The sequence below is a fragment of the Bubalus bubalis genome, chromosome 4 (genome assembly GCF_019923935.1).
Source record: "Bubalus bubalis isolate 160015118507 breed Murrah chromosome 4, NDDB_SH_1, whole genome shotgun sequence".
Classification (NCBI taxonomy): domain Eukaryota; kingdom Metazoa; phylum Chordata; class Mammalia; order Artiodactyla; family Bovidae; genus Bubalus; species Bubalus bubalis.
In genome coordinates this window covers 79638310-79664274 of record NC_059160.1, presented here as the reverse complement: position 1 = coordinate 79664274, position 25965 = coordinate 79638310, and the positions used below count along the sequence as shown (strand labels likewise).

Genomic DNA, 25965 nt, shown 5'->3' with positions numbered 1-25965 from the left:
ACAAAAATCAATGTTTACTATTTGTTAGATATAAATAATCTCTGACAACCAGGATAAGTTCTTTACATTTAAAGATCTGATTTTGTTTTAAGAAGAAAATATATAAATAAGCACATTAAGTTCAAAAGAACTTGGGAAGAAGAAAATAAAAACCTTCTGTGCAGAAAGATTTGAATAAATTGAGAGAAAAGTAGAAAGCAGTCCCTGTGCAGAATGTAGAGTAACTGTACTTAAGGGCTTTTAGGTGTGTTGTTTCTCTAAGAAAGACCTGGAGGAAGCTCCCTTTCAGTTCTCTGGCATATCCAAGTAACATTAACACAATGATCTGAAGATCACACAAAAGAAATACAATAAAAACATTACATTATTGAAGGAAATGATTCAATTACTTTTAATAACAGAGAAGCAACTATTTTCATGTTGCCTGCTAAGATGAAATTTGACTAAATTTAAATAATTTGATTATGTATTTGGTTTTAATGAATAACTTAACTGTGCATGAAAATGAGTTACAGGTTCAATTTCTTTTTATGTAGATTGCTAAGTAGTACTACCTTAATCTTATGGTTGACAAATTGATTTGAACCCATAGGTGAGCAGAAAATTAAATAAAGTGAGGCTTTAGAAGTAAGTTATTGAATAATACAGCACTCTGTTGGTTATTTCATAATGCATATAGAGTTCAGTTCAGTTCAGTCACTTGGTCGTGTCCGACTCTTGGCAACCCCATGGACTGCAGCACACCAGGCTTCCCTATTACCAACTCCCAGAGCTTACTCAAACTTGTGTCCATTGAGTCAGTGATGCCATCCAACCATCTCATCCTCTGTTGTCCCCTTCCTCTCCCACCTTCAATCTTTCCCAGCATCAGGGTCTTTTCCAATGAGTCAGCTCTTTGCATCAGGTGGCCAAAGTATTGGAGTTTCAGCTTCAGCATCAGTCCTTCTACTGAATATTCAGGACTGATATCCTTTAGGATGGACTGGTTGGATCTCCTTGAAGTCCAAGGGACTCTCAAGAGTCTTCTCCAACATCACAGTTCAAATGCATCAATTCTTTGGTGCTCAGCTTTCTTTATAGTCCAACTCTCACATCTATACATGACTACTGGAAAAACCATGCCTTTGACTAGACAGACCTTTGTTGGCAAAGTAATGTCTCTGCTTTTTAATATGCCGTCTAGGTTGATCATAGCTTTCTTCCAAGGAGCAAGCATCTTTAATTTCATGGCTGCAGTCACCATCTGCGGTGATTTTGGAGCCCCAAAAAATAAAGTCTCTCACTGTTTCCATTGTTTCCCCATCTATTCATCATGAAGTGATAGGCTAGATGCCATAACCTTAGTTTTCTGAATGTTGAGTTTTAAGCCAATTTTTTCACTCTCCTCTTTCACTTTCATCAAAAGGCTCTTTAGTTCTTCTTTGCTTTCTGCCATCAGGGTGGTGTCATCTGCATATCTGAGTTTATTGATATTTCTCCCGGCAATCTTGATTCCTGCTATGCTTCATCCAGTCAATAAGGGATATTAAATCACTACATAATTGCTTTGTTGGAAATATTTAGAAAATATACATAGGGCTACCTGAATACTACTGCAAACTAAAATTTATACAGTGAAGCAAACTGGAAATGACATGTAATGTACTCTGATACTTAATTGAATTCCTACTGTATGTACAACAGTGAGTTAGATATTCTGAATGATACACAGATGAACACTGTACATCTCTACCTTCATACAACTCACAAACTATAAAAAAGTGTACAAAAATTGTCATGGATTTACACAGCAAGTAAATCTTTATTTTGTATGGAGGTCAGGAAGTGTGGGAAGAGCTTTATTGAGGACAAATAATTTGGTTTATATTTTGAAGGCAGAGCAGAAGAATTAGATAGATGTGTTTGCACAGTGCGTAAGGGAAGGGAGAGAAGGAAGGCACGACCACAGTGCCACTCTACTGCAGGATGGCCCATAGAAGGGCTGTCAATGTGAACAGGCCCCAAAGTGCGCAGTGCACAGGCCACGAGGCCACCTGTGGTAGCCCTGAAGGCAGAACTTTCTAGACAGAGAAGTTGAAAACAGAAAGAAAATACTTAAAAGGTGAATCGAAACAAAACATAACTGTGTGGTGTGTTCCTGGAGAGTGATTCACACAGAGATGCACAGTAGGAGACACGTTTAAAGGTTATTTATCATCTAAACAAAGCAGGTAAACATGTAAAGGGAATGATTAGAAGATAATACCTAAAGAAATACCCTATTTCTGAAACTCTATGAATCTAAACCCTACTACAAATTACAAGCAATTGGGCCAAAAACTGATTCTGTAATGAAGAATCATATGATGTAGGTAAGAGCTATACAATAGCAGGGTCATAGAAAAGAAGACAAAAGTGAATCTTTGAATATTTACCTGACAAATCAAAGAAGTTGCTTCTTTTGCTCGATTGGCATCTGCTCCCAACAGAAGCAGGCATTCAACCATGATGCTGTTATTCTGATCACATGCTTTCTCCAGCATCACACTTTTTAACTCATTATCAATGGCCAATTTTGCAAAGCACTTGCAACAAAGGTTTAGAAACTAAAAAGAATGGAAATGAGGATTAGAGTCAGCGAAATGTGTAACAGTTAGAATACAGGTTAAAAAACATTGTACCTGTTGATCCTTTTGCTCCGTGATACTGGAGGACAACTGATGGAATATTACTGAATCAAAGGAGTAATGCACCAGTAGCTTGGAAAAGGACACTGACAATTCCAGCATCGTCAAGACTGTCTGAAATCCCTGAAAGTGTGACCAAAATTAATAATAACAAGGTAACTATGGACAAAAAAGAATAAACAAATGATATAAAAGAGAGACTGTATACAGTACTTAAAACTTGAGGTGTTCACTTAGCTAAGTAGATACATTTATTGGGCTTGTACTTTAAAGCTGTAAACTTTGAAACAATGTAATAAATACACCTTGCTCTCTCATTACTAAGAAATAAGAAGATGCACACAGAGAATAAGATGCTAAACTTTCGTCTAGCCAAACAGGAAAAAAACCTAAAACACCTAATTTACCAAAATTTGGCTTTTAAAGATTCCTTGCCTAAAGCCATACCTACTGATTGGAAGCTAGATATTAATCAGGATTAGACAGCAGACTCAGCAGTGCCACAAACCCAAATAAATCAGTGACTCGAGTCCTTTAATACAAGACCGCGGATCAGGTTCTATACAGAGCCTAGCAATTCCCCCAACAATTTTTTGTGCTATCTTCTGAAATTTTAATCTCAGACAGATGTGAGCTCCTAGACTGTGTTCATCTTGAGAACATTTTAGAAAAGCTCTAAAGACACTCTGAGGTTTACATCCTTTTAGCAAATCATTTATAAGGAACTGATCGGATACACCATTACTTTTTAGGACCACTCAAAAAGTTGTCTAGGCTCTATTTATGCGATGTTTTAAAGAAAGAATGAACTTCAGACTTGCCTATTATATACCTTGGGTACATTCACCAAAGATCAGTTTTACTTTTAAAATGTTTATCTTTCCAAAATATATTAATGAGATCATCTAAATGTTAAAAATTATTATTTTGAGCTCTTAAGATGCTAAGTTTCTATAAATGCTTCCTAATATTTGACAAGAGAAGCAGTCTGAGGGGCATGTGGTCCACCCACCTCTAGAGCAGAAGTCCTTGCAAACAAATGAATGCAGCAGCAAAGCAGACAATACACACACAGACAAGGCATACAATTCAAACTCAAAAACTTACAAGCACTGAACTGGTCAAATAAAGTATGTTGGCAGGCAAAATTTAGCCCACTGGTCAACAGCTTACAATCTCTACATAAAAATCTTAAAATTTATACCTAGATGAATAAATACTGAGTGAGAGTTTCATACCTGCACAAAATAATTTACCTCAGATTACTTACAATCAATTCTGTCTTGGCTTTAGTCAACCTAGCTTCAGGCACATTACAGAAAGCAGATATATAAAGCCCATTGTTGGTTCTAATCTAAGAATGCTATATGTTCAGCACTTTATAATTTAAAATCTTACATGCATTTTCCCATTTACTAATAATATTTGTGCAAAGATCAGAGCTTAGACATTTTCACTCCTGGCCAATACTGTCATTTTTGAAAATATTTGCTGAGTATGGTTTATGAAAGTTGTAAACTTCATTACCAAAAACACTACAACAAAGGTAGAAATTCTTTAAAAAAAAAAAAAAAAAAAAAACTTGTTTTGTTAACACTAAAATAAAAGTACTCTGAAACAATTTACTTCATCTTCCCTGAATTAATCCTAAACCAATATCTTGGATTCCTCATAGACAGCTAATATAGATTGCATTTTAAATTTTGCTTAATGAAGAACATTTAAAATATTGTTTCAATGCAAGAACAAAATTAAGGGGAAAAATTACTAAGCAAGCAGCTCAAATAAAACAAAGGGAATGACAAACTTCATAATAATTGTAATTTTTATTTATCTAAAATCTAAGCAAATAAAAGTACCTTGGACAGGAAGGGGATCAAACCAGTCAATCCTAAAGGAATCAGCCCTGAATATTCATTGGAAGGGCTGATGCTGAAGCTGAAGCTCCAATACTTTGACCACCTGATGCAAAGAGCTGACTCATTGGAAAAGACCCTGATGGTGGGAAAGATTGAGGGCAGGAGGAGAGGGCGTGACAGAAGACGAGATGGTTGGATGGCATCACTGACTCAATGGGCCTGAGTTTGGGCAAACTCCAACAGATAGTGAGGGACTAGGAAGCCTGGTGTGCTTCAGTCCAAGTCCATGGGGTCACAAAGAGTTGGACATGACTGAGTAACTGAACAACAACAAAGAAAATAAAGCTCAGCTAGCTGAAATTTCTTTAGCATATGCTCTGCTTTTTCACAGAAAAGACAAACGTACTAATTTGAGAGATTTAGTAATGAAACATACGATATTTTGAAATTCAACCCAGTTCTCTTCATCTACTATAATAAAAACACTATGAAATGATAAACGGCTTTCAATTAACTAGAAAATACCCATTAATGCTAAGTAGGAGTTACACCAGCTGCTCTGAAAGAGAAATCTGTACAAGATCTCGATTCCCTTCAAGATAATGCACATACTTTTATCTGTACTTCACCAATATCCTTAAATCGTTGTAGGGTGGAAATCAGAATTTTTGCCAACAGATGCCCAGTTCCCATGCATAAATTCTTCTTTGTAATCAAACATCCTATAAGACTTAAACCCAGACACTGAATTTCTAGAAAAATAAAAGAAAAAAATGAATAAAATGTACTGTTTTAAATCTCAAAACAAAAGAAAAAAATTAAACATGTTCAACTAATAGCTAAAGGCCTATAAAAATCTAAATCCTGACTTCAGTTGTACCAACCTTGGTCATCTGGATACATCTGCAGTGTATGAAGCACCGAATCAATAGCACCTTCCAGGGATAATACCTCTAATGCATCAGGAAAATGTATTATAGATGATATTACTTTTAATCCACACTTCTGAATCCCAGGATTTCCAATGAACTAAAAGTCAAAAGGATAATTAAGTAAATTTGCTGTGTTAAAAAATGAATTCTAATACTTACCTTAGTTAAAGCCAGCTTATAGGCTGATGAAACATAACTAAGGAGTCCAAATAAAATTACTATTCTTGATTCTGCCTTGTATCACTAATTACTTTTATTTATTATTAAGCATAAAAGCTAACATTTTTGCACTTATTAAGTACCTCTTCTTCACCAGGCACTGTACTAAATAATTTCACATGCTTTTCTTTTCAGAGCATCCTTATTAAATATATACTAATCTGATTCCTATTAAAAGATGAGTTCATTGACTGTAGACTGTACACTGCTGAGAAGATACCAAGTTAAAGACATCTGCTGTCACAACCTAAACTCGTAACCAGAAAAAGGCAATGCTGTCCCTCATCATAGAAAATACTAACTGAGAATTTACTCTTTATATGTTTACATGCTATACCTCATTTATTCCCCATCAAGTTTCATACAATAGGTTCACTAACTTTAATGATGCAGGAAAAAGAGCTCAAGTCACATAGCTAACAATTGTCAGGACTAGAACTTCCCTGGTGGCTCAAACAGTAAAGAATCTGCCTGCAATGCAGGAAACCTGAGTTCGATCCCTGGGTCAGGAAGATTCCCTGGAGGAGGGCATGGCAATCCACTCCAGTATTATTGCCTGGAGAATCCCCATAGACAGAGGAGCTTGATGGGCTACAGTCCATAGGGTCACAAAGAGTCAGACACGACTGAGCAACAAAGCACAGCACAGTCAGGACTAGTACTTTAACATAAATGTTTCTGCTTTAAAAGTCAAGAATCTTAATCTGTACCAACCTTTTAAATTCAATTCTTCTAGAATTTGATATTATTTGACAGGTATTCTAATAGAAGCCACTACTTTTCCGAGGCCATCCTTCTCATTGACTAAGAAGAAAACAATCAACAACACACTTTCCAATCACAATCACACCTCCCCTCTTTCAATGTCTGTGACGTTTATCTAACTCTTACACTCTGCTTTTCCATGGTGTTCTTCATCATGTTCTAGGTAGTCACTCACCTAGAGCCAGACATCCTGGAGTGTGAAGTCAAGTGGGCCTTAGGAAGCATTACTACAAGCAAAGCTAGTGGAAGTAATGGAATTCCAGCTGAGAGATTCAAAATCCTAAAAGATGATGCTTTTAAAGTGCTAAACTCAATATTGTCAGCAAATTTAGAAAACTCATCAGTGGCCATGGGACTGGAAGAGTTCAGTTTTCATTCCAATCCCAAAGAAGGGCAATGCCAAACAATGTTTAAACTACCATACAATTGCACTCATTTCATATGCTAGCAAGGTTATGCTCAAAATCCTTCAAGTTAGGTTTAGGCAGTATGTGAACCACAAACTTCCAGATGTACAATCTGGGCTTCAAAGAGACAGAGGAACCAGAGATCAAATTGCCAACATTTGATGGATCCTGGTAAAAGCAAGAGAATTCCAGAAAAAACACCTACTTCCTCTTCACTGACTATGCTAAAGCCTTGGACTGTGTGGATCACAACAAATTGTGGAAAATTCTTAAAGACAGGGAAATACCAGACCACCTTACCTGTCTCCTGAGAAATCTATACATGGGTCAAGCAGTAAACAGCTGGAACTGGACATGGAACAACTGACTTGTTCAAAATTGGGAAAAGAGTAAGACAAGGCTATATATTGTCACTCTGTTTATTTAACTTCTATGCAGAGTACATTATGTGAAATGTCAGGCTGGATGAATCCCAAGCTGGAATCAAGATTGTCTGTAGAAATATCAACAGCCTCAGATATGCAGATGATACCACTCTAATGGCAGAAAGTGAAGAGGAACTCAAGAGCCTCTTGATGAGGGTAAAATAGGAGAGTGAAAAAAGTGGCTTGAAACTCAACATTCAAAAAATTAAGATCATGGCATCCAGTCCCATTCAGTTCAGTTCAGTCACTCAGTCGTGTCCGACTCTTTGCGACCCCATGAATCACAGCACACCAGGCCTCCCTGTCCATCACCAACTCCTGGAGTTCACTCAAACTCATGTCCATCGAGTTGGTGGTACCATCCAGCCATCTCATCCTCTGCTGTCCCCTTCTCCTCCCACCCCCAATCACTCCCAGGATCAGGGTCTTTTCCAATGAGTCAACTCTTCGAATGAGGTGGCCAAAGTACTGGAGTTTCAGCTTTAGCATCAGTCCTTCCAATGAACACCCAGGACTGATCTCCTTTAGGATGGACTGGTTGGACCTCCTTGCAGTCCAAGGGACTCTCCAGAGTCTTCTCCAACACCACAGTTCAAAAGCATCAATTCTTCGGTGCTCAGCTTTCTTCACAGTCTGACTCTCATGGGAAATAGATAGGGAAATGGTGTCCGACTTTATTTTGGAGGGCTACAAAATCACTGCAGATGGTGATTGCAGCCGTGAAATTAAAAGACACTTATTCCTTGGAAGGAAAGTTATGACCAACCTAGATAGCATATTCAAAAGCAGAGACATTACTTTGCCAACAAAGGTCCATCTAGTCAAGGCTATGGTTTTTCCAGTGGTCATGTATGGATGTGAGAGTTGGACTATGAAGAAAGCTGAGCGCTGAAGAATTGATGCTTTTGAACTGTGGTGTTGGAGAAGACTCTTGACAGTCCCTTGGACTGCAAGGAGGTCCAACCAGTCCTGGGTGTTCTTTGGAAGGACTGATGCTGGTCCTATTACTTCATGGCAAATAGAAAAGGAAGAAGTGGAAGCAGAGATAGATTTTATTTTCTTGGATCCAAAATCACTGTGGACCATGACTGCAGCCATGAAATTAAAAGACACTTGCTCCCTGGAAGGAAACCTATGACAAACCTCTTCAGTTTATTAAAAAGCAGAGACATCACATCACTGACAAAGGTCCATATAGTCAAAGCTATAGTTTTGCCAGTAGTCTGGTATGAATGTGAGACTTGGAACATAAAGAAGGCTGAGGGCTATAGAATTGATGCTTTCTAACTGTGGTGCTAGAGAAGATTCTTGAGAATCCCTTGGACAGCAAGGAGACCAAACCAGTCAATTCTCAAAGGAAATCAACCCTGAATATTCATTAGAAGGACAGATACTGAAGCTGAAGCTCCAATCCTTTGGCCACCTGATGTTAAGAACTGACTCACTGGAAAAGACCCTGATACTGGGAAAGATAGACAGCAGGAGGAGAAGGAGGTGACAGGATGTGATGGTTGTATAGCATCACTGACTCAATGGACATGAGTTTGAGCAAACTTTGGGAGATAGTGAAGGACAGAGAACTCTTCTGTCCACTGGGTCAAAAAGAGTCAGAAACCACTTAGCCACTAAATAACACCTTCACTATAAAGCTGAAATACCTTCCAGTCAGACCTCAAATTCTGATGTAGCCTCTTCAACAAAAACCTACTGCCTTCCAACCTTTTTCACTTCCCCCTATTGTCACTGAACAGATTTTTATTCATTTCCCAATCTAGTCCCTCAATACCTCTCATGTGTTTTTCATTCGCATCTTTCTTTATATAGGTTATGGACCGAAGCATCATTTTCTCATCTTGTATTGTCCTCCTCCAACACTGAACTGCTCAGCTCAGATATCATTTCATCTATCATTTCAACAAGACACGCACATCCTTGTCTTCCTTGGCAATTTTCCCCACCATTATTTCCATCTTACCAATTCCTTGAGTAGTAAAAGTATATCAGCTTGGAGCCAATTAAATCTGGGTTTAAATTGTCTCATCACTTAAAGAGTTCCATGAATCTCTGGGCCATTAAAAATGAATGAAATAACATTTACTGAGAAGTGGTATTTAGTCAGAAGGTATTATTCAAGAACATAAAGAAATTCAAAGTGGTACAAAGTGAAGCTGGAGGGATGGCTCAGTGTTTGCCCAGGTTTCCTCACCTCGAAAATGATTCTAATAATGCAGTGTTGTTATGAGGGTGAAATGAGATAAATCATCACCCACGCAGTAAACACTGAGTGGCGGCATAGTTTAGGCCTTGGAATGAACGAACATTCAAGCCACCATAACAACAATAGCAACAACCACAAGGATAACCAAAACCTAAGGAGCATTTGCTATGTGCCAGACAATCTTTTAAGCACTTAAATGAGTTAAGTATTAACTCATTTAAGTGCTTAAAAGTACTTAACTCATTTATGTGCTTAAAAGAATGTCTGGCACATAAGCACTTAAATGAGTTAAGTATTAACTCATTTAATCCTCACACTCACCCCATGATGCTGACACACAATTATTATCCCTGTGTTATTGGTAAAAAAGAATTGAGACACAGAAACCTTTGAGCAGATAACTCAAAGGATTGGGGGCGGGAGGAGAAGGGGACGACAGAGGATGAGATGGCTGGATGGCATCACTGTCTCGATGGACATGAGTTTGAGTGAATTCAGGGAGTTGGTGATGGACAGGGAGGCCTGGCGTGCTGCGATTCATGGGGTTGCAAAGAGTCGGACACGACTGAGTGACTGAACTGAACTGAAACTCTCTTAAGTTCTAAGTCCATATTTCTCCTTTGTTTGACACTAGTATCTTGAACTTAGATGTTCAAAGTTAAAAGTTTATTATCTTCTCAAAGAAAAAAAAAGACAACTCAGATTGCCATTTTGAACTTTCTGTTTTAATTAACAGTACCACCATTTCTGCATCCTAGGGAGGCCAGCTTGAAGAGTACACACATGTGTAGTAGCACAGATCCCTGTGTTCAGAAGGGCCCCAGACCTGGTTTAAAACTCTGCAGCCACCACCTTGAAATTCTTAATAATTTTAAACACCGGGTCCTGCATTTTCATCTTGTACTGGGTTATGTAGCTGACCCTGCTCTTAACCTCAAAATGCACCCATAGGCTTATTTTTATGCTAAAATTAAGTCAAATTGGTACCTAATGGCTCAGACAGTAAAGAATCAGCCTGTAGTGTGAGAGACCCAGGTTCCACCCCAGGGTTGGGAAGATCCCCTGGAGAAGGAAATGGCAACCTACTCCAGAATTCTTGCCTAGGAAATTCCGGGACAGAGGAGCTTGATGGGCTACAGTCCATAAGGTTGCAAAGAGTCAGACACAACTGAGCAACTAACACTTTTACTTTCACTTATAAAGTACCTGTTCTTGTCCTTAATTCCATCACCTCTAACAAGTTTCTACTCAACTCTTGGTTCTGCTATCTTGAGCTTCCCTAATCTCTATTTCAGGTACAGTTTGATGATGAACCTGGTTACTAGCGACAGGAAACCCATGATCTGTCTATGTAGAAAGAGAATGCAGAGTATCACATTATTATATGTGATGGAGTTCAAATAAACTATTTGATGATTTTAAATAGTGATATATGATTTTGACAGTTTCATAAATTTGAAAAGTACATATCATTATGTATATATGTATATATGATATTTACAAGCCTATAATGGACTTTTACTTACTAAATGTTCTGTCTTGAAAACAGTGATTCATTACACTGTTATTCAAATGGGGATTGAAATTAATTTACTAGCCAGTGTTGTCCACATGAAATTTTTGAAAGTACCAATGCTGGACATCTACAAATATTAATTAGAAACATCCTGTTAACTATCCTTCACAATTTCCCAAGTTTTTTCAAAGACTACAAAAACAATCAAAATATTTTTTCTAGTGAGTCAGCTAGCCAACTCAAAGAGAAAATGCCCACACCAGTCTCTTTCCTAACTGCCAGCCAAGTCAAACTGCAACTCAGAAAAACTTTCCAGAAAAAAATTAATGTACGGCTAAAAAGAAGATACCATAGTCCAGGACTAACACTGAGATATATCCTAATAAAGTATATTCCAAGAAAATGAATCCTTTGGGCATCCAGATAAAAATACCAAACCATTTAAAAATGAGAAAAGAATTAAATTGGTCTCAGACTGTTCCACTAAAACATTCTGTACTACAAAACAGTGAAAAGCCAAAAAGGCTTTCAAAGAAAAGAAAACAAAACCCCAATACTTTGCAATCAACCAAACTGTTTTTTCAAGAGTCCAAATATACAGACAACACAAAATGTTCAGGAAATGAATCTTTTTTTAAAAGAAACAGACAACTAAAAAATAAATGGAAGAACTGTAGCAAAAGAGCTTGCAGTGAACACTGAATCCACATGACTGTAGGAAGAAGATGAAAACATCTTATTAAGTATGGTTATAGAATTGAATATAAATATTTTAAAACTTGTCAATGTAGAATTAATGTATTTAACAAAAGTTGGTTAGAAAATAGGTAAAAATAGGAAGATGGTGTGAATACTTCAATTTTCTCATCTTTTATAGCCACAAGTCAAAAGATAGTTTTGAATCTAATAGTAATAATATTAACTAACATTTACTGACTGTACACCATGTACCAGGCATTGCATAGAGTACATGGCATGAATTATATAATAAAATTCTTCATAAAAACCCTAAGTGAAAAGCCATTTATTATCTCCATATTATAGATACTGTAACAGAGGCTTTAAAAAACTTGTTCAGAATACATTAGTCTGTAGATGGTGAAGCCAGATTCAAATACAGATATCCTGATTCCGGGGGCCATACACATTAGAATACGTTATACACTTAACGATATAAAACTAAAGACCATATAATCTGCTTTAACTGAGTGATACAGGGAAGAGAGAAGATATAAAGAAGTGAAAATATACTAGTTTCACCAAAAGTATGCATGATGTGCTAATATATGTGAAGGAAAAAAATGACTACCTGGGCAATATATTTGTCATATTCATGGAAAACTGTACATAATTCCTTGGCAACACATTAGGAATCTCACCAAGCTGTTTTTAATTCCTACATAGAGCTACACAGTTTCAAAATACTATAATTTATTTTCTTAGGATCTATTGATAAGGATTGTATTGTCAGGACAGACTGAATTAACCTGTAGTAACAACTTCAAAATTACATAAACTGGAAAAAGAAAAGGTTCAGTTTGTATTCATGTCTCATATGTGTTATAGATCAGGAGGGAGCCTCTACTCAGCATAGCCACTCTGGGAGTTGTGCTAACTGAGCAACCACCATCTCAAATATCACAGGTCACAGTGCCTGAGAGAGTGTTCTATAAGATGCCTCACCAGCAATTAAATGCTTGGTCCAGAAATCACAAATGAAACCTCTACTTACAACTCTTTGGCCAAAACCATTACATGATTCAATCCAACTACAAAAGCACCAATAAATACAATCCCAGAATCACCAGACGGAGGCAAACAACACTAACGATTACCATGTAAGCGTTTAGTCTGCTGCCACATTCTTCTTACTACAGATAATGCCACAATAAATAGTCTTGTTAAAAAACTTTGTGCACATGTATATGCATATCTATATTATAAATTCTTAGAGTGGAATAGCTGGTCAGAAAACCAGATGATGAGTAATAATGTAGATGAGTATTATTAAATTTCCTCCAACAAGGTTTTTGTTTTGTTTTGTTTTTACATTTCTTTAATAATGATTGTGGGCTTCCTTGGCAGCTCAGACAGTAAAGAATCTGCCTGCAATGTGGGAGACCCAGGTTTGAGCTCTGGGTCGGTAAGATTCCCTGGAGAAGGGAATGGCTACCCACTCCAGTATTCTTCCCTGATTGAGAATCTATGCCAGATTCATTTTTACTTTTAAATCTCATTCACGTGAGATTTGATTCTTTAATGTAAATACGCAGCTTCCTTTGCTTTCTCCAGATGGCCAGAGAATTAGCTGATTCAGTACAAGTTACTGAGCAATCTATTTTTCCTTGTGGTGGTTGGGAAACCATACACTAATTGAACATTTGCATTTGAGTCTATCTCCTAAATCACCATTATGTGATACTGATCTATCGCTAGTGCCAATGTCACACCAGTATAATCACTAAAGTTTTATAATACATTTGATAATCTATTAATACTAGAGTTAGGCCATACTAATTATCTTCTTTTTCCAAATTATCTTGATTATTCATGTAATTATCTAATTAATTTTCTCAAATTTTTACATTAACTTACCTAGTTCCAGAAAATATCATTCTTATTTTTATAAGGATTCATAAATGTAGATAAATTTTCATTTTTTAAAAATTAGTAATTTTATCAAAACAGAGGGTATACATTTTCCTATGCTTAACTCTTTTTTTGTACTCCCAGTTGAGTTTCAGAGTCTTCTTTGGAGTAGTTCTATAAATTTTTATTTACCTTAGAAGTGAAAGTGACGTCGCTCAGTTGTGTCCGACTCTTTGTGACCCCATGGACTGTAGCCCACCAGGCTCCTCTGTCCATGGGATTTTCCAGGCAAGAGTATTGGAGTGGGTTGCCATTTCTTTCTCCAAGGGATCTTCCCAACCCAGGGATCAAACCTGGGTCTCCTGCATTGCAGGCAGATGCTCTACCCTCTGAGCCACCAGGGAAGCCCAAAGTGAAAATGAAAGTCGCTCAGTTGTGTCCGACTGTTTGCGACCCCACTGACTGTGTAGTCCATGGAATTCTCCAGGCAAGAATACTGGAGTGGGTAGCCTTTCCCTTCTCCAGGGGATCTTCCCAACCCAGGGGTCGAACCCAGGTCTCCTGCATTGCAGGCGGATTCTTTACCAGCTGAGCCACAAGGGAAGCCCAGTATTTCTTTAAGCCCCTTTTTTTGGTGGGGGGGGGGGGGGGCAAGAATACTGGAGTGGGCTGCCATTCCCTTCTCCAGGAGATCTTCCCAACCCAGGGATTGAACCCGGGTGTCCCACATTGTAGACAGATGCTTTATCGTCTGAGCCACCAGGGAAGTGCTATGTAATTTCTCTTTGTTTTTGTTATTGCTGTGGCTTTCACAAATCAGCTCTTGCTTTCACTATATATTAATCACAATTGAAATAAGTATCTTCAGTATTTAAACTGAGTACATTTTGCTTTACGGTTTTTGAGAAGCACACAAGCTCTTTGATTTGTGTAGATTTAATGAGAAGATAGGTCTGACTTCGTAAGTTTCCTGACTTAAGACAGCAGCAGTGCCACTGCACACAAAGCACAGATGTGACCAAAATGCTGAGAGCTCTATTTTCTACTGTGTTCTCCAGAGACAGGACTGGGTAAATAGATCTCTCTGGAACAGATGACTGAAGTTTTCATGTGTAGAAAAAGCTAAAAGGATCAAGAATAAATGCAATGTTAATATTTCAGGCAGATTTAACTTCAGTCTGAATGTTACTGGATTTACATATACCTCCAGACATTGATTCACTTTAATAAATACTTTTAATAATTTTTTCATTGTAAATCTTAGTTGAATCACAAATTCTACCTTATTTGGAAGTTTGCTATCCAAGAAAAGGCTTATTTTTAATTGCAATTTATTTTACTGCATCAACAGTATTTGGATCCAAAATCTCTGATGCCTTGTAATATTTATTCAGAGTGACACATGCAATTACGGGATTTTAGAACTAAAAAAAAAAAAAAGAAAAAAATACATTCATCTTTTAGAGCATTTTTTTTCTCAACCATGGAAAAGATTTAGGGGAATTACACAGGGAAGATTTTTAAAAATAAAACAGTACCACTTCTGCTTCCCCATGACCTTAATTCCTTGCCCACAAATGGCAGTCACTATTTAGTGAGATGCTGTGTCATTACCCAGGTGTGGCATGGAAAATAAAGAAAGGGGTAGGGAGGTTCTCGGGTTTCCCTGGTGACTCACAGCAGTAAAGAATCCACCTGCCATCCAGGAGACCCTGGTTTAATCCCTGGGTTAAGAAGATCCCCTGGAGAAGGAAGTGGCAACCCACTCCAGTATTTTTGCCTGGAGAATCCCAAGGAGAAAGTAGTCTAGTGGGCTATAACCACATAGGGTCACAAAGAGTCAGACACAACTCAGTGACTAAACAACAGTGAGGTTCTCAACCACTTCTCCTGGGATTATATAGCAAAAGAAAGTAAGACCTAGGAGCACGGTGATTTTCTTGGCATCACAGTACTGATGGCAGTAAGTACAATACTTCTCCCTTGACTGACAACTCCTTCCACTCTATCATACCTGTACTCAATAATGTTAGGAAAGATGACATAACCAGAATCAAGGTTACCAAAAGGCTTTTCTGGTATCACTTGCTTTTCACCAACACACATCACGAATAAAATTAACTATTCTTTCCTCTAGTACTGAGCTTCTCTGTTGGCTCAGTCGGTAGAGTCTGCCTGCAATGCAGGAGACCCGGGCTCAATCCCTGGGTTGGGAAGATCCCCTGGAGAAGGAAATGGCAACCCACTCCTGTATTCCTACCTGGCAAATCCCATAGACCGAGGAACCCGGTAGGCTACAGTCCACGGGGTCCCAAGAGTCAGACATAATTTACTGTATCTAAAGTACTATTCATAAAACCAGTGCAGCTCATAAGTGCTAACACCCAACCACTTCGTGTTGTTTTCTGTTTTATGTATGGCTGTTACTTCCCCAGCCAGATTATGAGATCCATTACAGAAGGATACAAAACATATTCATTTCTGTCTTCCCAGCGCCTAACACAGTTCCTTCCACATTCTTATTTTCACCAAGTATTTCTGGAATTAAATTCAACCCAAAGCTATACTCAAGGATCATATTAAAGTCTGAGTAAAAATGACTCAAATATATCAGACAATTACATTATAAAGTTCAGTTTAAAATGAATGTTTGAAGATCTCTCTGCAGGCTCTTCTATTTAATTTGTGACATTTTTAAAAGTACACTAAATCAGAAGGAATTATGTCCATTAATTACTTTGACTACATTTTCCTTTCATAAAAACATTAACCTAATCTTTACATCTTTACCTTTATATCTTTTATAAAGAACCAATTCATCTTATGTTAAACTTCCAAACCATCTTAATTCCATCAATACCTTTTGCATTGCACAACATAAACATAATTCTCCTCTTCTCTTTTTTCAGACTTAGTATGATTATTAATTTATTAATTATAGTACATCTTTGCAAATGTACATAGTTATGTGCATGCTCAGTTGCTAAGTCGTGTCCAACTCTTTGCAACCCCACAGACTATAGCCCGGCAGGCTCCTCTGTCCACGGGATTTTCACAGCAAGAACACTGAAGTGGGTTACCATTTCCTTCTCCAGGGAATCTTCCCAATCCAGGGATCAAACGCATGTCTCCTTCATCTCCTGTATCACAGGCAGATTCTTAACTGCTGAGCCAGCAGGGAAACTCAGTATTTGTAAATGCCTAATACTAGGAAGAAACAATGTACACTGAGCTATTTCATAGGTTATCTCTAAGGAGTACAATACAAAAAAGCACAGGGAATGAAAAAAAAAAAAACTTCAATGTTGCTCCCTGTGTGTCTTCATGGACCGAATCTTTCAGCATGGGACCAGAAAAGAAAGACCAGGAAGACAGAGAAAACAGCAGCCATGGCTCCTGACATCACTCATGAGGTTAAGGTGAACATCCAGAGTTCTCTCTCTGACTGAATTGACTCAAATGGATTTATCAAAAGAGCCTGTCAAAATCTGTAAATGACAGCGCGCTTCTCTTAGCTGGAATGGTATATCTTTTCACCCTCTTACATCCCTACTATCATCTTATGTTTCTAAACAGATAACTTCTTACTATCATAGTAAACAGAACATGGGAAGCTTAGCTAATAAAAGCCCCCATACAGCCCCAAATTTCATATTCTAGTTAAGAGTATAAAGGCAGAATCTTATATTATACATACCCTGTTCAAAGCTGCCAGGACCAATTTGTGAATATCATTCCTGAAACACTGCTTTTCAATCATATTTAGCTTATGCTGATATTCAGTATCTTCCCTGTATTCTTCCGGGATGCCTAAATACAAAATAAATACAAATCATTTTCTCATAAAAGATTTAGGCTGAATAGAATGTCATTTATTAGGAATGATTATAATTAACCCAACAATACATACATTGTACATTTTTCTAATACATGGTTCTTTATCAAAGAAATAACTCTAAAGTTTAAGAAATTTTTTAAAATTGTTCATCACTGAATATAAAATAAATACACTGTATGTGGATGTTTACTGAATTTAAAGTAGCAAGAAGTTACTATGGTGGAGCAATTTTATGGAACCAACAATCTCTTTTTTGTGTATTAACAAGTAGTCTGTACTTACTACAAGAAGCTAGATTTTTATGCAATGGTGGACAATTTGAAAAAAGTTCAAAGTTATTTGGAACTCTAACATAAAAACGTCAGATATGAAAGGTAGACATAAGAGAGTAGCAGGAATAACAGTGGAAAATTCAGCATTATGATGGTAAAGAACATGTAGTTTTATCAAAAGTCCTCTAAGGCTGTATAAAAGTATTAAATAACTTAAAGAAACATACTTTATTAAGCTACATTATAGCTGAACTATCCCAAAATGGTTGAAAAACAGGAAGTCAAAAAATATTGAACATATTTAATATTTAAATATTAAATATATAATAGAACATGTAGGTATAATAGAACATATAACAGAACATGTAAGTAAAATAATTGTAACATTTCTAAAATCTATGACTATAGAAATAATTATTAATAAACAATACCTCATAATCTTTCATTTCAGTAATTTGTATTAATAAAAGTTATAAGTTGGCTGCATATAAGTTTTCATTTACTTAACAAAAATTTAAATGCCAACAATACATGCAAAGGATTTTGCTGCATGCTGAGAATATCACAATGAATTTGACAGGCATAACTTTCACCCTCCTGGAACATTCAGTGCTCATTTTAAAATTTATTCAAATAGGTCCTGACATGCACTACAGCTGTATGACCTTGGACAAGCCAGTTAAACTCTTAGTGTCTCATTTTCAGTGACCAAGACCACATTAATTTCTAAAGCTGCCTATTATATCACAAGGAGATGTAACCATTAAAAGCAGTCCTGTTGAAATGTAAAAGCTTCATACCAAATGTAAGGAGTCTTACTAACTGTCTTTCTTACATTAAGACCAAATGAACTCTCCCAAAATTTCATCTCTGGTCTTTGCCATATCACTTGGGGTTCTACTATCCAGAATCGATATAATTTCCTTACCAGATAATAGCCCTTTAAACTGTTTGAACTGCAAACTTTTTGAAGAGGGGATCCATAACCTAATCATCTCCAGATTACCAAGAGTTCCAAGCACAGCTCTTTAGGTATAACAGCAGTTCAATAGCCACTTGTTGCACAAATGTGTCTTTAGAAAGTAGCCATTCTGATTCAGTGCTAAGTCGCTTCAGTAGTGTCTGACTCTCTGTGACCCCCAAGGACTGTAGTCTCCGAGGGTCCGCTGTCCATGGGACTCTCAAGGCAAGAATACTGGAGTGTGTTGCCATGCCCTCCTCCAGGAGATCTTCCCAACCCAGGGATCGAACCCACATCTCTTAAGTCTCCTGCATTGGCAGGCAGGTTCTTTACACTAGCACCACCTGGTAAGCCCCTAACTCAGGCTGCCTTGGGTGAAAACCTTCCATTATATAAGCTGTGACCTTAAAATCTTTGTATCTTATGTCTCAGTTTCATCATTGGTAAAATGGGGGTGGGGTGGGGGAGAAGTGGGTAGAATCTGACTGATGGGTTGCTATGAGAATTTTAAAATTTTATATGAAGTACTTTGAATAATGCCTTACACATTTGTTATTAACTAAATATAAATGAATGGGTTTTAATATTTTCATAACCTCTTGAATTATCTCCTCTGCAAAAGTAAACAAATTCAGTTTCTCCTACTGTTTGACTTTATATTCATAATCACTTTCCTCTATACACTTCCCAATATGCATATGTCCTTTCCTAAAGAATTTTGCAATTTCCTCTAGAACTGACACAAGACAAGAAGGAACAAGTCAAATGATATTTATTAAAATAAGTAGGTCTTTAGGCTCAATCACTTCAATAAGTTATTGTTATAAAAAAGGAGGAAGTGAACAATACCAGATTGAAAGCAATTTAAGTGACATAATACTAGATGCAATATGTGCTCCTGAATTAGATACTAAATTACACAAATTTGCTATAATGCACATCTGTTACAATTAATAGTTTGAATATGGTTTAGTAAATAATGGTATACATGTACATTTAAACATCTTATAAGTACCTACTTCAACTTAACATGTCAAAACCATAATCATATTCAAACTTAAAACTACTGGGGTACTGATATTATAGTTACTCACTGACATACTGAATCATATGCTATAGGATGGTATATGCTCAGTTGTTTCAGTCGTGTCCGACTCTGTGCGACCCTATGGACTACAGCCCGCCAGGCTCCTATGTCCATGAGATTCTCCAAGCAAGAAGACTACAGTGGATTGCCACGTCCTCCTCCAGGGGATAGTCCCAATCCCTAACTACAGGATGGTATAGTATGGCATAATTACAGCATGATAGAATATTGTTATTTGTGTGATGTGCTATGGTAATACAGTATGTTACCACAGAGTGAAGCAGATGATTAAGCCTTTACCTAATAGAGAAATGTATTTATATATTGATATGCTTATAAGGTCAATAAAGCAGAAATAGACCTTATAAGCATAGTTGATTGACTATGCCAAAGCCTTTGACTATGTGGATCACAATAAACTGTGGAAAATTCTGAAAGAGATGAAAATACCAGACCACCTGACCTGCCTCTTGAGAAACCTATATGTAGTCAGGAAGCAACAGTTAGAACTGGACATGGAACAACAGACTGGTTCCAAATAGGAAAAGGAGTACGTCAAGGCTGTATATCGTCACCCTGCTTATTTAACTTCTATGCAGAGTACATCATGAGAAACGCTGGGCTGGAAGAAGCACAATCTGGAATCAAGATTGCCAGGAGAAATATCAATAACCTCAGATGTGCAGATGACACCACCCTTATGGCAGAAAGTGAAGAGGAACTAAAGAGCCTCTTGATGAAAGTGAAAGAGGAGAGTGAAAACATTGGCTTAAAGCTCAATATTCAGAAAACAAACATCATTGCATCTGGTCCCATCATTTCATGGGAAATAGATGGGGAAACAGTGGAAACAGTGGCTGACTTTATTTTTGGGGGCTCCAAAATCACTGCAGATGGCGACTGCAGCCATGAAATTAAAAGACACATATTCCTTGGAAGGAAAGTTATGACCAACCTAGATAGCATATTCAAAAGCAGAGACATTACTTTGCCAACAAAGATTCGTCTAGTCAAGGCTATGGTTTTTCCAGTGGTCATGTATGGATGTGAGAGTTGGACTGTGAAGAAAGCTGAGCACTGAAGAATTGATGCTTTTGAACTGTGGTGTTGGAGAAGACTCTTAAGAGTCCCTTGGACTGCAAGGAGATCCAACCAGTCCATTCTAAAGGAGATCAGTCCTGGGTGTTCCTTGGAAGGACTGATGCTGAGGCTGAAACTCCAATACCTTGGCCACCTCATGTGAGGAGTTGACTCATTGGAAAAGACCCTGATGCTGGGAGGGATTGGGGGCGGGAGGAGAAGGGGACAACAGAGGCTGAGATGGCTGGATGGCATCATCGACTCGATGGACATGAGTTTGAGTAGGCTCCGGGAGTTGGTGATGGACAGGGAGGCCTGGCGTGCTGCAATTCATGGGGTCACAAAGAGTGGGACACGACTGAGCTCTGAACTGGAAATGGATGCTTATAAGGTATGTCTATTAATATATATTTTCATATATAAAGTATCACCATGAATTTATAATATTATTTTCAAGGGCACCTGTTTAATATACCTAAAAACATTATAAAACTATGATTTATCATTTAAATACATCATTTCAAACATCTAAATTATTACTATCAATGTCACTTCAGGATCATCTCAGTACAATAAAAAAAATTCTATATTCAAAACTTACTTCTTAACTAAAAGAGTATTATTTTATTAACAGACAATTCGGAATGTCTTTTGGTTATCTTTAAAACTCAAATCCACTCTCAGAAGAATAAGGTTGACATCTTTAAAGACAATCAAAAGGGTTTTTGCTTTTTACAATCTATAAAATTTTTTAAAACTCTCAATAATATCCAAGCAAAATTATGTCTGTTAAATTATATCTCAAAAGTTGTTTGACAATTTGAATGGGACATGATTCAATTCAAAATTTACTGAATTTTTGTCCAAGTTTCCAAGGGATTTAAAAACAAAGACATGACTAAAGAAAGCCCTTTCCTTGAAAAATTCTATACTCTTATACTCAGAAATATAAATACCAATATGACTACAGAAAATGGTAGGTTTAGGAAGATTTCATTTAAAAGCACCAAAAAATGAACTTCAAAAGTACTGGGACTCTAACAGAGCAAAATAATAATAACATCCCTGATATTCAGTAGTCAGAAAATCACATCAAAGGTGCCTCCTAATCACCTCCCACATGAATCCTCTCATGCTTTCTTGGCTGGGCTCCCACTATGTCTCATCTGGGCATCCCAGCCTCCAGCCTAGTCTTCTTGCAGGAGGCTCTCCCCTGCCAATCATGCTCCACATATACTACTGCTGTTATAAATGGCAGCTTTAGTTATGACACTGCAACTTTCAAACACCTTTAATAAATTTTTTAAATTGACTTGCATTAAATAAAGCACAAACTGCTCAGCCTTCTGTTCAAGGCCCTTCCCTCTCAGCCTCTGCCCACCTTTGCACATTCACCCCCTGCTCTCCTCAACACCATGCTCCACTCATCCCAGACCATGTGTTCTTTCTCTTTCTGCTTGAAATGTCCCTCCTGGCCTTTTTACCAGGTCAGCCTTACTCATCTGTCAACTGCAAACATCACAATTTCTCACATACTCTTTTGAATAAACTATTTGGGCTTCCATCAATATTTTCATGGACTTTTATAATGTGAAAGTGAAAGTTGCTCAGTCATGTCCAACTCTTCGTGACCCCATGGACTGTAGCCTGCCAGACTCCTCTGCCCATGGGATTCTGCAGGCAAAAATACTGGCGTGGATTGCCATGCCCTTTTGCAGAGGATCTTCCCAAGCCAGGGATTGAACTCAGGTCTCCCTCACTGCAGGTGGATTCTTTACCATCTGAGCTACCAGGGAAGCCCTGTAACAGGCTCTCTCAACTGTCTGGTAATTAACTATCTGTCTCTCTACCTCTAAGCTCCCATAAGTAGTACAATCCTGTTTTTTTTCACCTGTTTTTCAGACCTTTGCATTTATCACAATGTATAGAACATAAGAGGCAATTAATAAATACATGATAAAGGAAAGGAGGAGCAGGTTTTTAAATGGGTTTGGAGGACAAATAAAGTCATAATAAATGTAAGCAGGATGTAAATGGGGTACAATGGACACTACTGTAGTTAATGAGTAAAAGCCACATGGTTATATATGAGAAAGATGCATTCAACCACAGAGTAAAAGAAGGACTGGAAAGAGGCAAGAGAGGAAGTGTGAAAATTAGTTAGCTATTATTATAATTGAGACAGAAAACAAACAAAAAACTTGATTTCAGCAATGTCAACAGAAATACAAAAGAAATAGCAGAGATGACACTATCCTTGGAGTTGAAGCACCACACTATGTTGCAGTTATATTTCTGTAAATAAACTATTGATGCTTCTTATTAAATCTTAATGTAAATCTATCTGACTCTTCCATCTCATCATTTTCCCTCTAGTTTTATTTTTGGGCTAGTGCAAAGATTTGAATTTGGTTGGGAGAAACCAGTCCTTTAATTTTTGCCTAGAAAGTTGATATTTCATGAAAAGTCAAAATATTCATTTACAATGACAGCTCTTCCCACAATCAGTTCTGTAACTTACCTGGAACTATAAAATGTAACATAGCTCGAAGTGCCTCCAGCTGCACTGATAACGATGTCTCATGACTTTTCATGACGGTTATTATTTTGGGGACCACTGCTGCCATTGTATCCAGGGAAGTGCTCCTGGAGATATAATATTGAAATGCTTATTAAAAGTCCAACCTGATTCCAATACAAACACCAATTTGAAACAAGTACAAGAAAACAACTATTTTATCAGAAAAGGCTATGTGAACTCAGTAATATGAGCAAACACAATTTAAATTCTTATTCGGTTAAACTTTGACCTCAAGAAGTTAAATTCACAGTAAATCGGGAAGTCTTTTACTTAGTTTCCCGGAACTAACAACCTCCTTTTGATCTGTACAGGGTCACTGGCAACAACTCCTGGAAAGAAGGTATTATTTGCATTTTCTAGGTAGAGAATTTAGGCTGATAGAGGTTAAACATCAAGGTCCTTTCACTGGAACATGACAGAGCCAGGGCTGGAATGCAAACTCTGACCGCCAAGTCCAGAGAGCTGTTTACAGCATAACTACCTGCCCGTTCCTGATTAACACCACTGGACTTCTTGTATGGTAGTCTTAATTAGTTTTATTTGCACTAAAGTCTTGGTTTCTCTAAGGCATTTTAGCTATTATTTAACATATACACAAATGTATGTTAATCTAAACATAAATGTAGATGTCAGTAGGTCCTACCAAATTTAATAGAGGCAACCCTTGCCTTTACATAGTACCATATTGACTAAAACTTCTGCATATCAGATCTGGGTCCTCACTTTGCATGGATCTATGGTTACTGACATATAGTCCCTCTTTACCATCTTAAAGTCCCAGTTTAAACACATCCCCTCTTTGCAGCCTCTCTCCTTTGGTCACCCTAGCTTGATTCACCAATACCTTATGATTTTACACATCTCTGTCATTGAATTATCACACTGTATTGTAAATATCTGCTTAAAAATGAGATTTTTAGGGGCAGGCACGTTGTCATAGTCAATTCTGAATCCCCAGAACTAGAAATTTATGCATTTTACATATGAGGAAACAGCCAAAAAGATTAATTGCCCAGAATCTACAACATCTTAAACTGTCCATTATTCCACTGTATTTTTCCCTCCTTATAAAGGTTCACACACTGACAGGACCATAAACAATCACAATTTAACATAAACTTTTCATTTAAATGTCAAGAACAACATTTAAAAAAGAGAGAGATTGTTTGAAGTTATGATATATAAACATAAATAGATAAGCTGGACTTATTAAATTATATTAAATTATTACATTTACATTACATTAAAAACAATGTATTTTTACATTAAAAACAATGTAATGCCATTCATTCTAAGTCTGTAAACACATTACATACAGTTTATCATGCTACATGCATTTCACTTAGTCATATTTGAAAGTGAAAGTGTGAGTCATTCAGTCATTTCTGACTCTCTGAGACCGCAGGCTACTCTGTCCATGGAACTCTCCAGGCAAGAATACTGGAGTAGGTAGCCATTCCCTTCTCCAGAGGATCTTCCCAGTCCAGGGATCAAACCCGGGTCTCCTGCCTAGGAGGCAGATTTTTTACCATCTGATCCAACAGGGAAGCCCTATTAATATTTAATACCTGTTAGTAAAAACAGTTGTTTTATTGGGGGCTTAAAACGCACCATTTTCCTAAGTCTTTTGTTCAAACTTATTTAATCGTTACATTATAAGCTAAAAACTTATGAATTTGTTATTATTACTCCTCATCACCAATGAGGATTCTGAAGTTTAGAGATCAAATAGTTGACTCAAATTAGTGGGAAAACCAGGACTCAAAATCAGTTTTTACTGCAACATCTGTGCCACTTGACACAGGACAGTTTTTTAATGCTCTTTTTCTGTTTGAAATTTATTTAGACTATGTCAAAGTTAGCTCGCATTCTTTGACCTAATAAAGTACAAAAATGTGCTGAGCACATCCTTCAGGAGGAGATAACCCTCTGTATTTTTTTTTAATTTAATTTAATTTTATTTTTTAACTTTACAATATTGTATTGGTTTTGCCATATATCAAAATAAATCCGCCACAGGTATACATGTGTTCCCCATCCTGAACCCTTCTCCCTCTTCCCTCCCCATACCATCCCTCTGGGTCGTCGCAGTGCACCAGCCCCAAGCATCCAGTATCGTGCATCGAACCTGGACTGGCGACTCGTTTCATATATGATATTATACATGTTCCTCTGTATTAACTCAGTTTTAGCCTTTTAAACAAATTTTAGATAGATTCCACTCCCCTTCCCTCCCCACCCACCACTACTTGCCATTCTACCCCAAACCTGCATTATCCATCCCCAGATAAATGATACAGTCTCTCTGTGCCACAAACTAGACATATAATCTTAACATCTCTGTACTTGAACTAAAAGTGTTAAAATGCTTCCCCAGGTAAGGAATGAGAGCAGGAAGAAAAGACAAAGCTAATTCTAATGAATGAATATTGATAAATATTAGTTGTGAGAGAGCAACAATTAGAAGCCATATCCTAATTTTATATTTTATATCTTCCACATAACAAAATTTTAAAAACTGTTTAAGGTTATGTGCTATATAAGCACCAT

General features: G+C 37.2%; 1 protein-coding gene across 6 annotated transcripts in view; it reads right to left on the bottom strand.

Moving 5' to 3' along the window:
* The window catches only part of LRRK2 (leucine rich repeat kinase 2), a 212162-nt gene that overhangs the window by 145109 nt on the left and 41088 nt on the right, over positions 1-25965 (bottom strand). For all 6 annotated transcript variants that reach the window (XM_025283992.3, XM_025283993.3, XM_025283994.3 and 3 more), the window contains 6 exons: positions 23356-23480; positions 17294-17406; positions 5410-5554; positions 5138-5277; positions 2661-2789; positions 2415-2585 (listed from right to left, as the gene is read on the bottom strand). In XM_025283992.3, coding sequence (XP_025139777.3) covers positions 2415-2585; positions 2661-2789; positions 5138-5277; positions 5410-5554; positions 17294-17406; positions 23356-23480 — 823 coding nt within the window. The remainder of the gene's footprint in view (positions 1-2414; positions 2586-2660; positions 2790-5137; positions 5278-5409; positions 5555-17293; positions 17407-23355; positions 23481-25965) is intronic.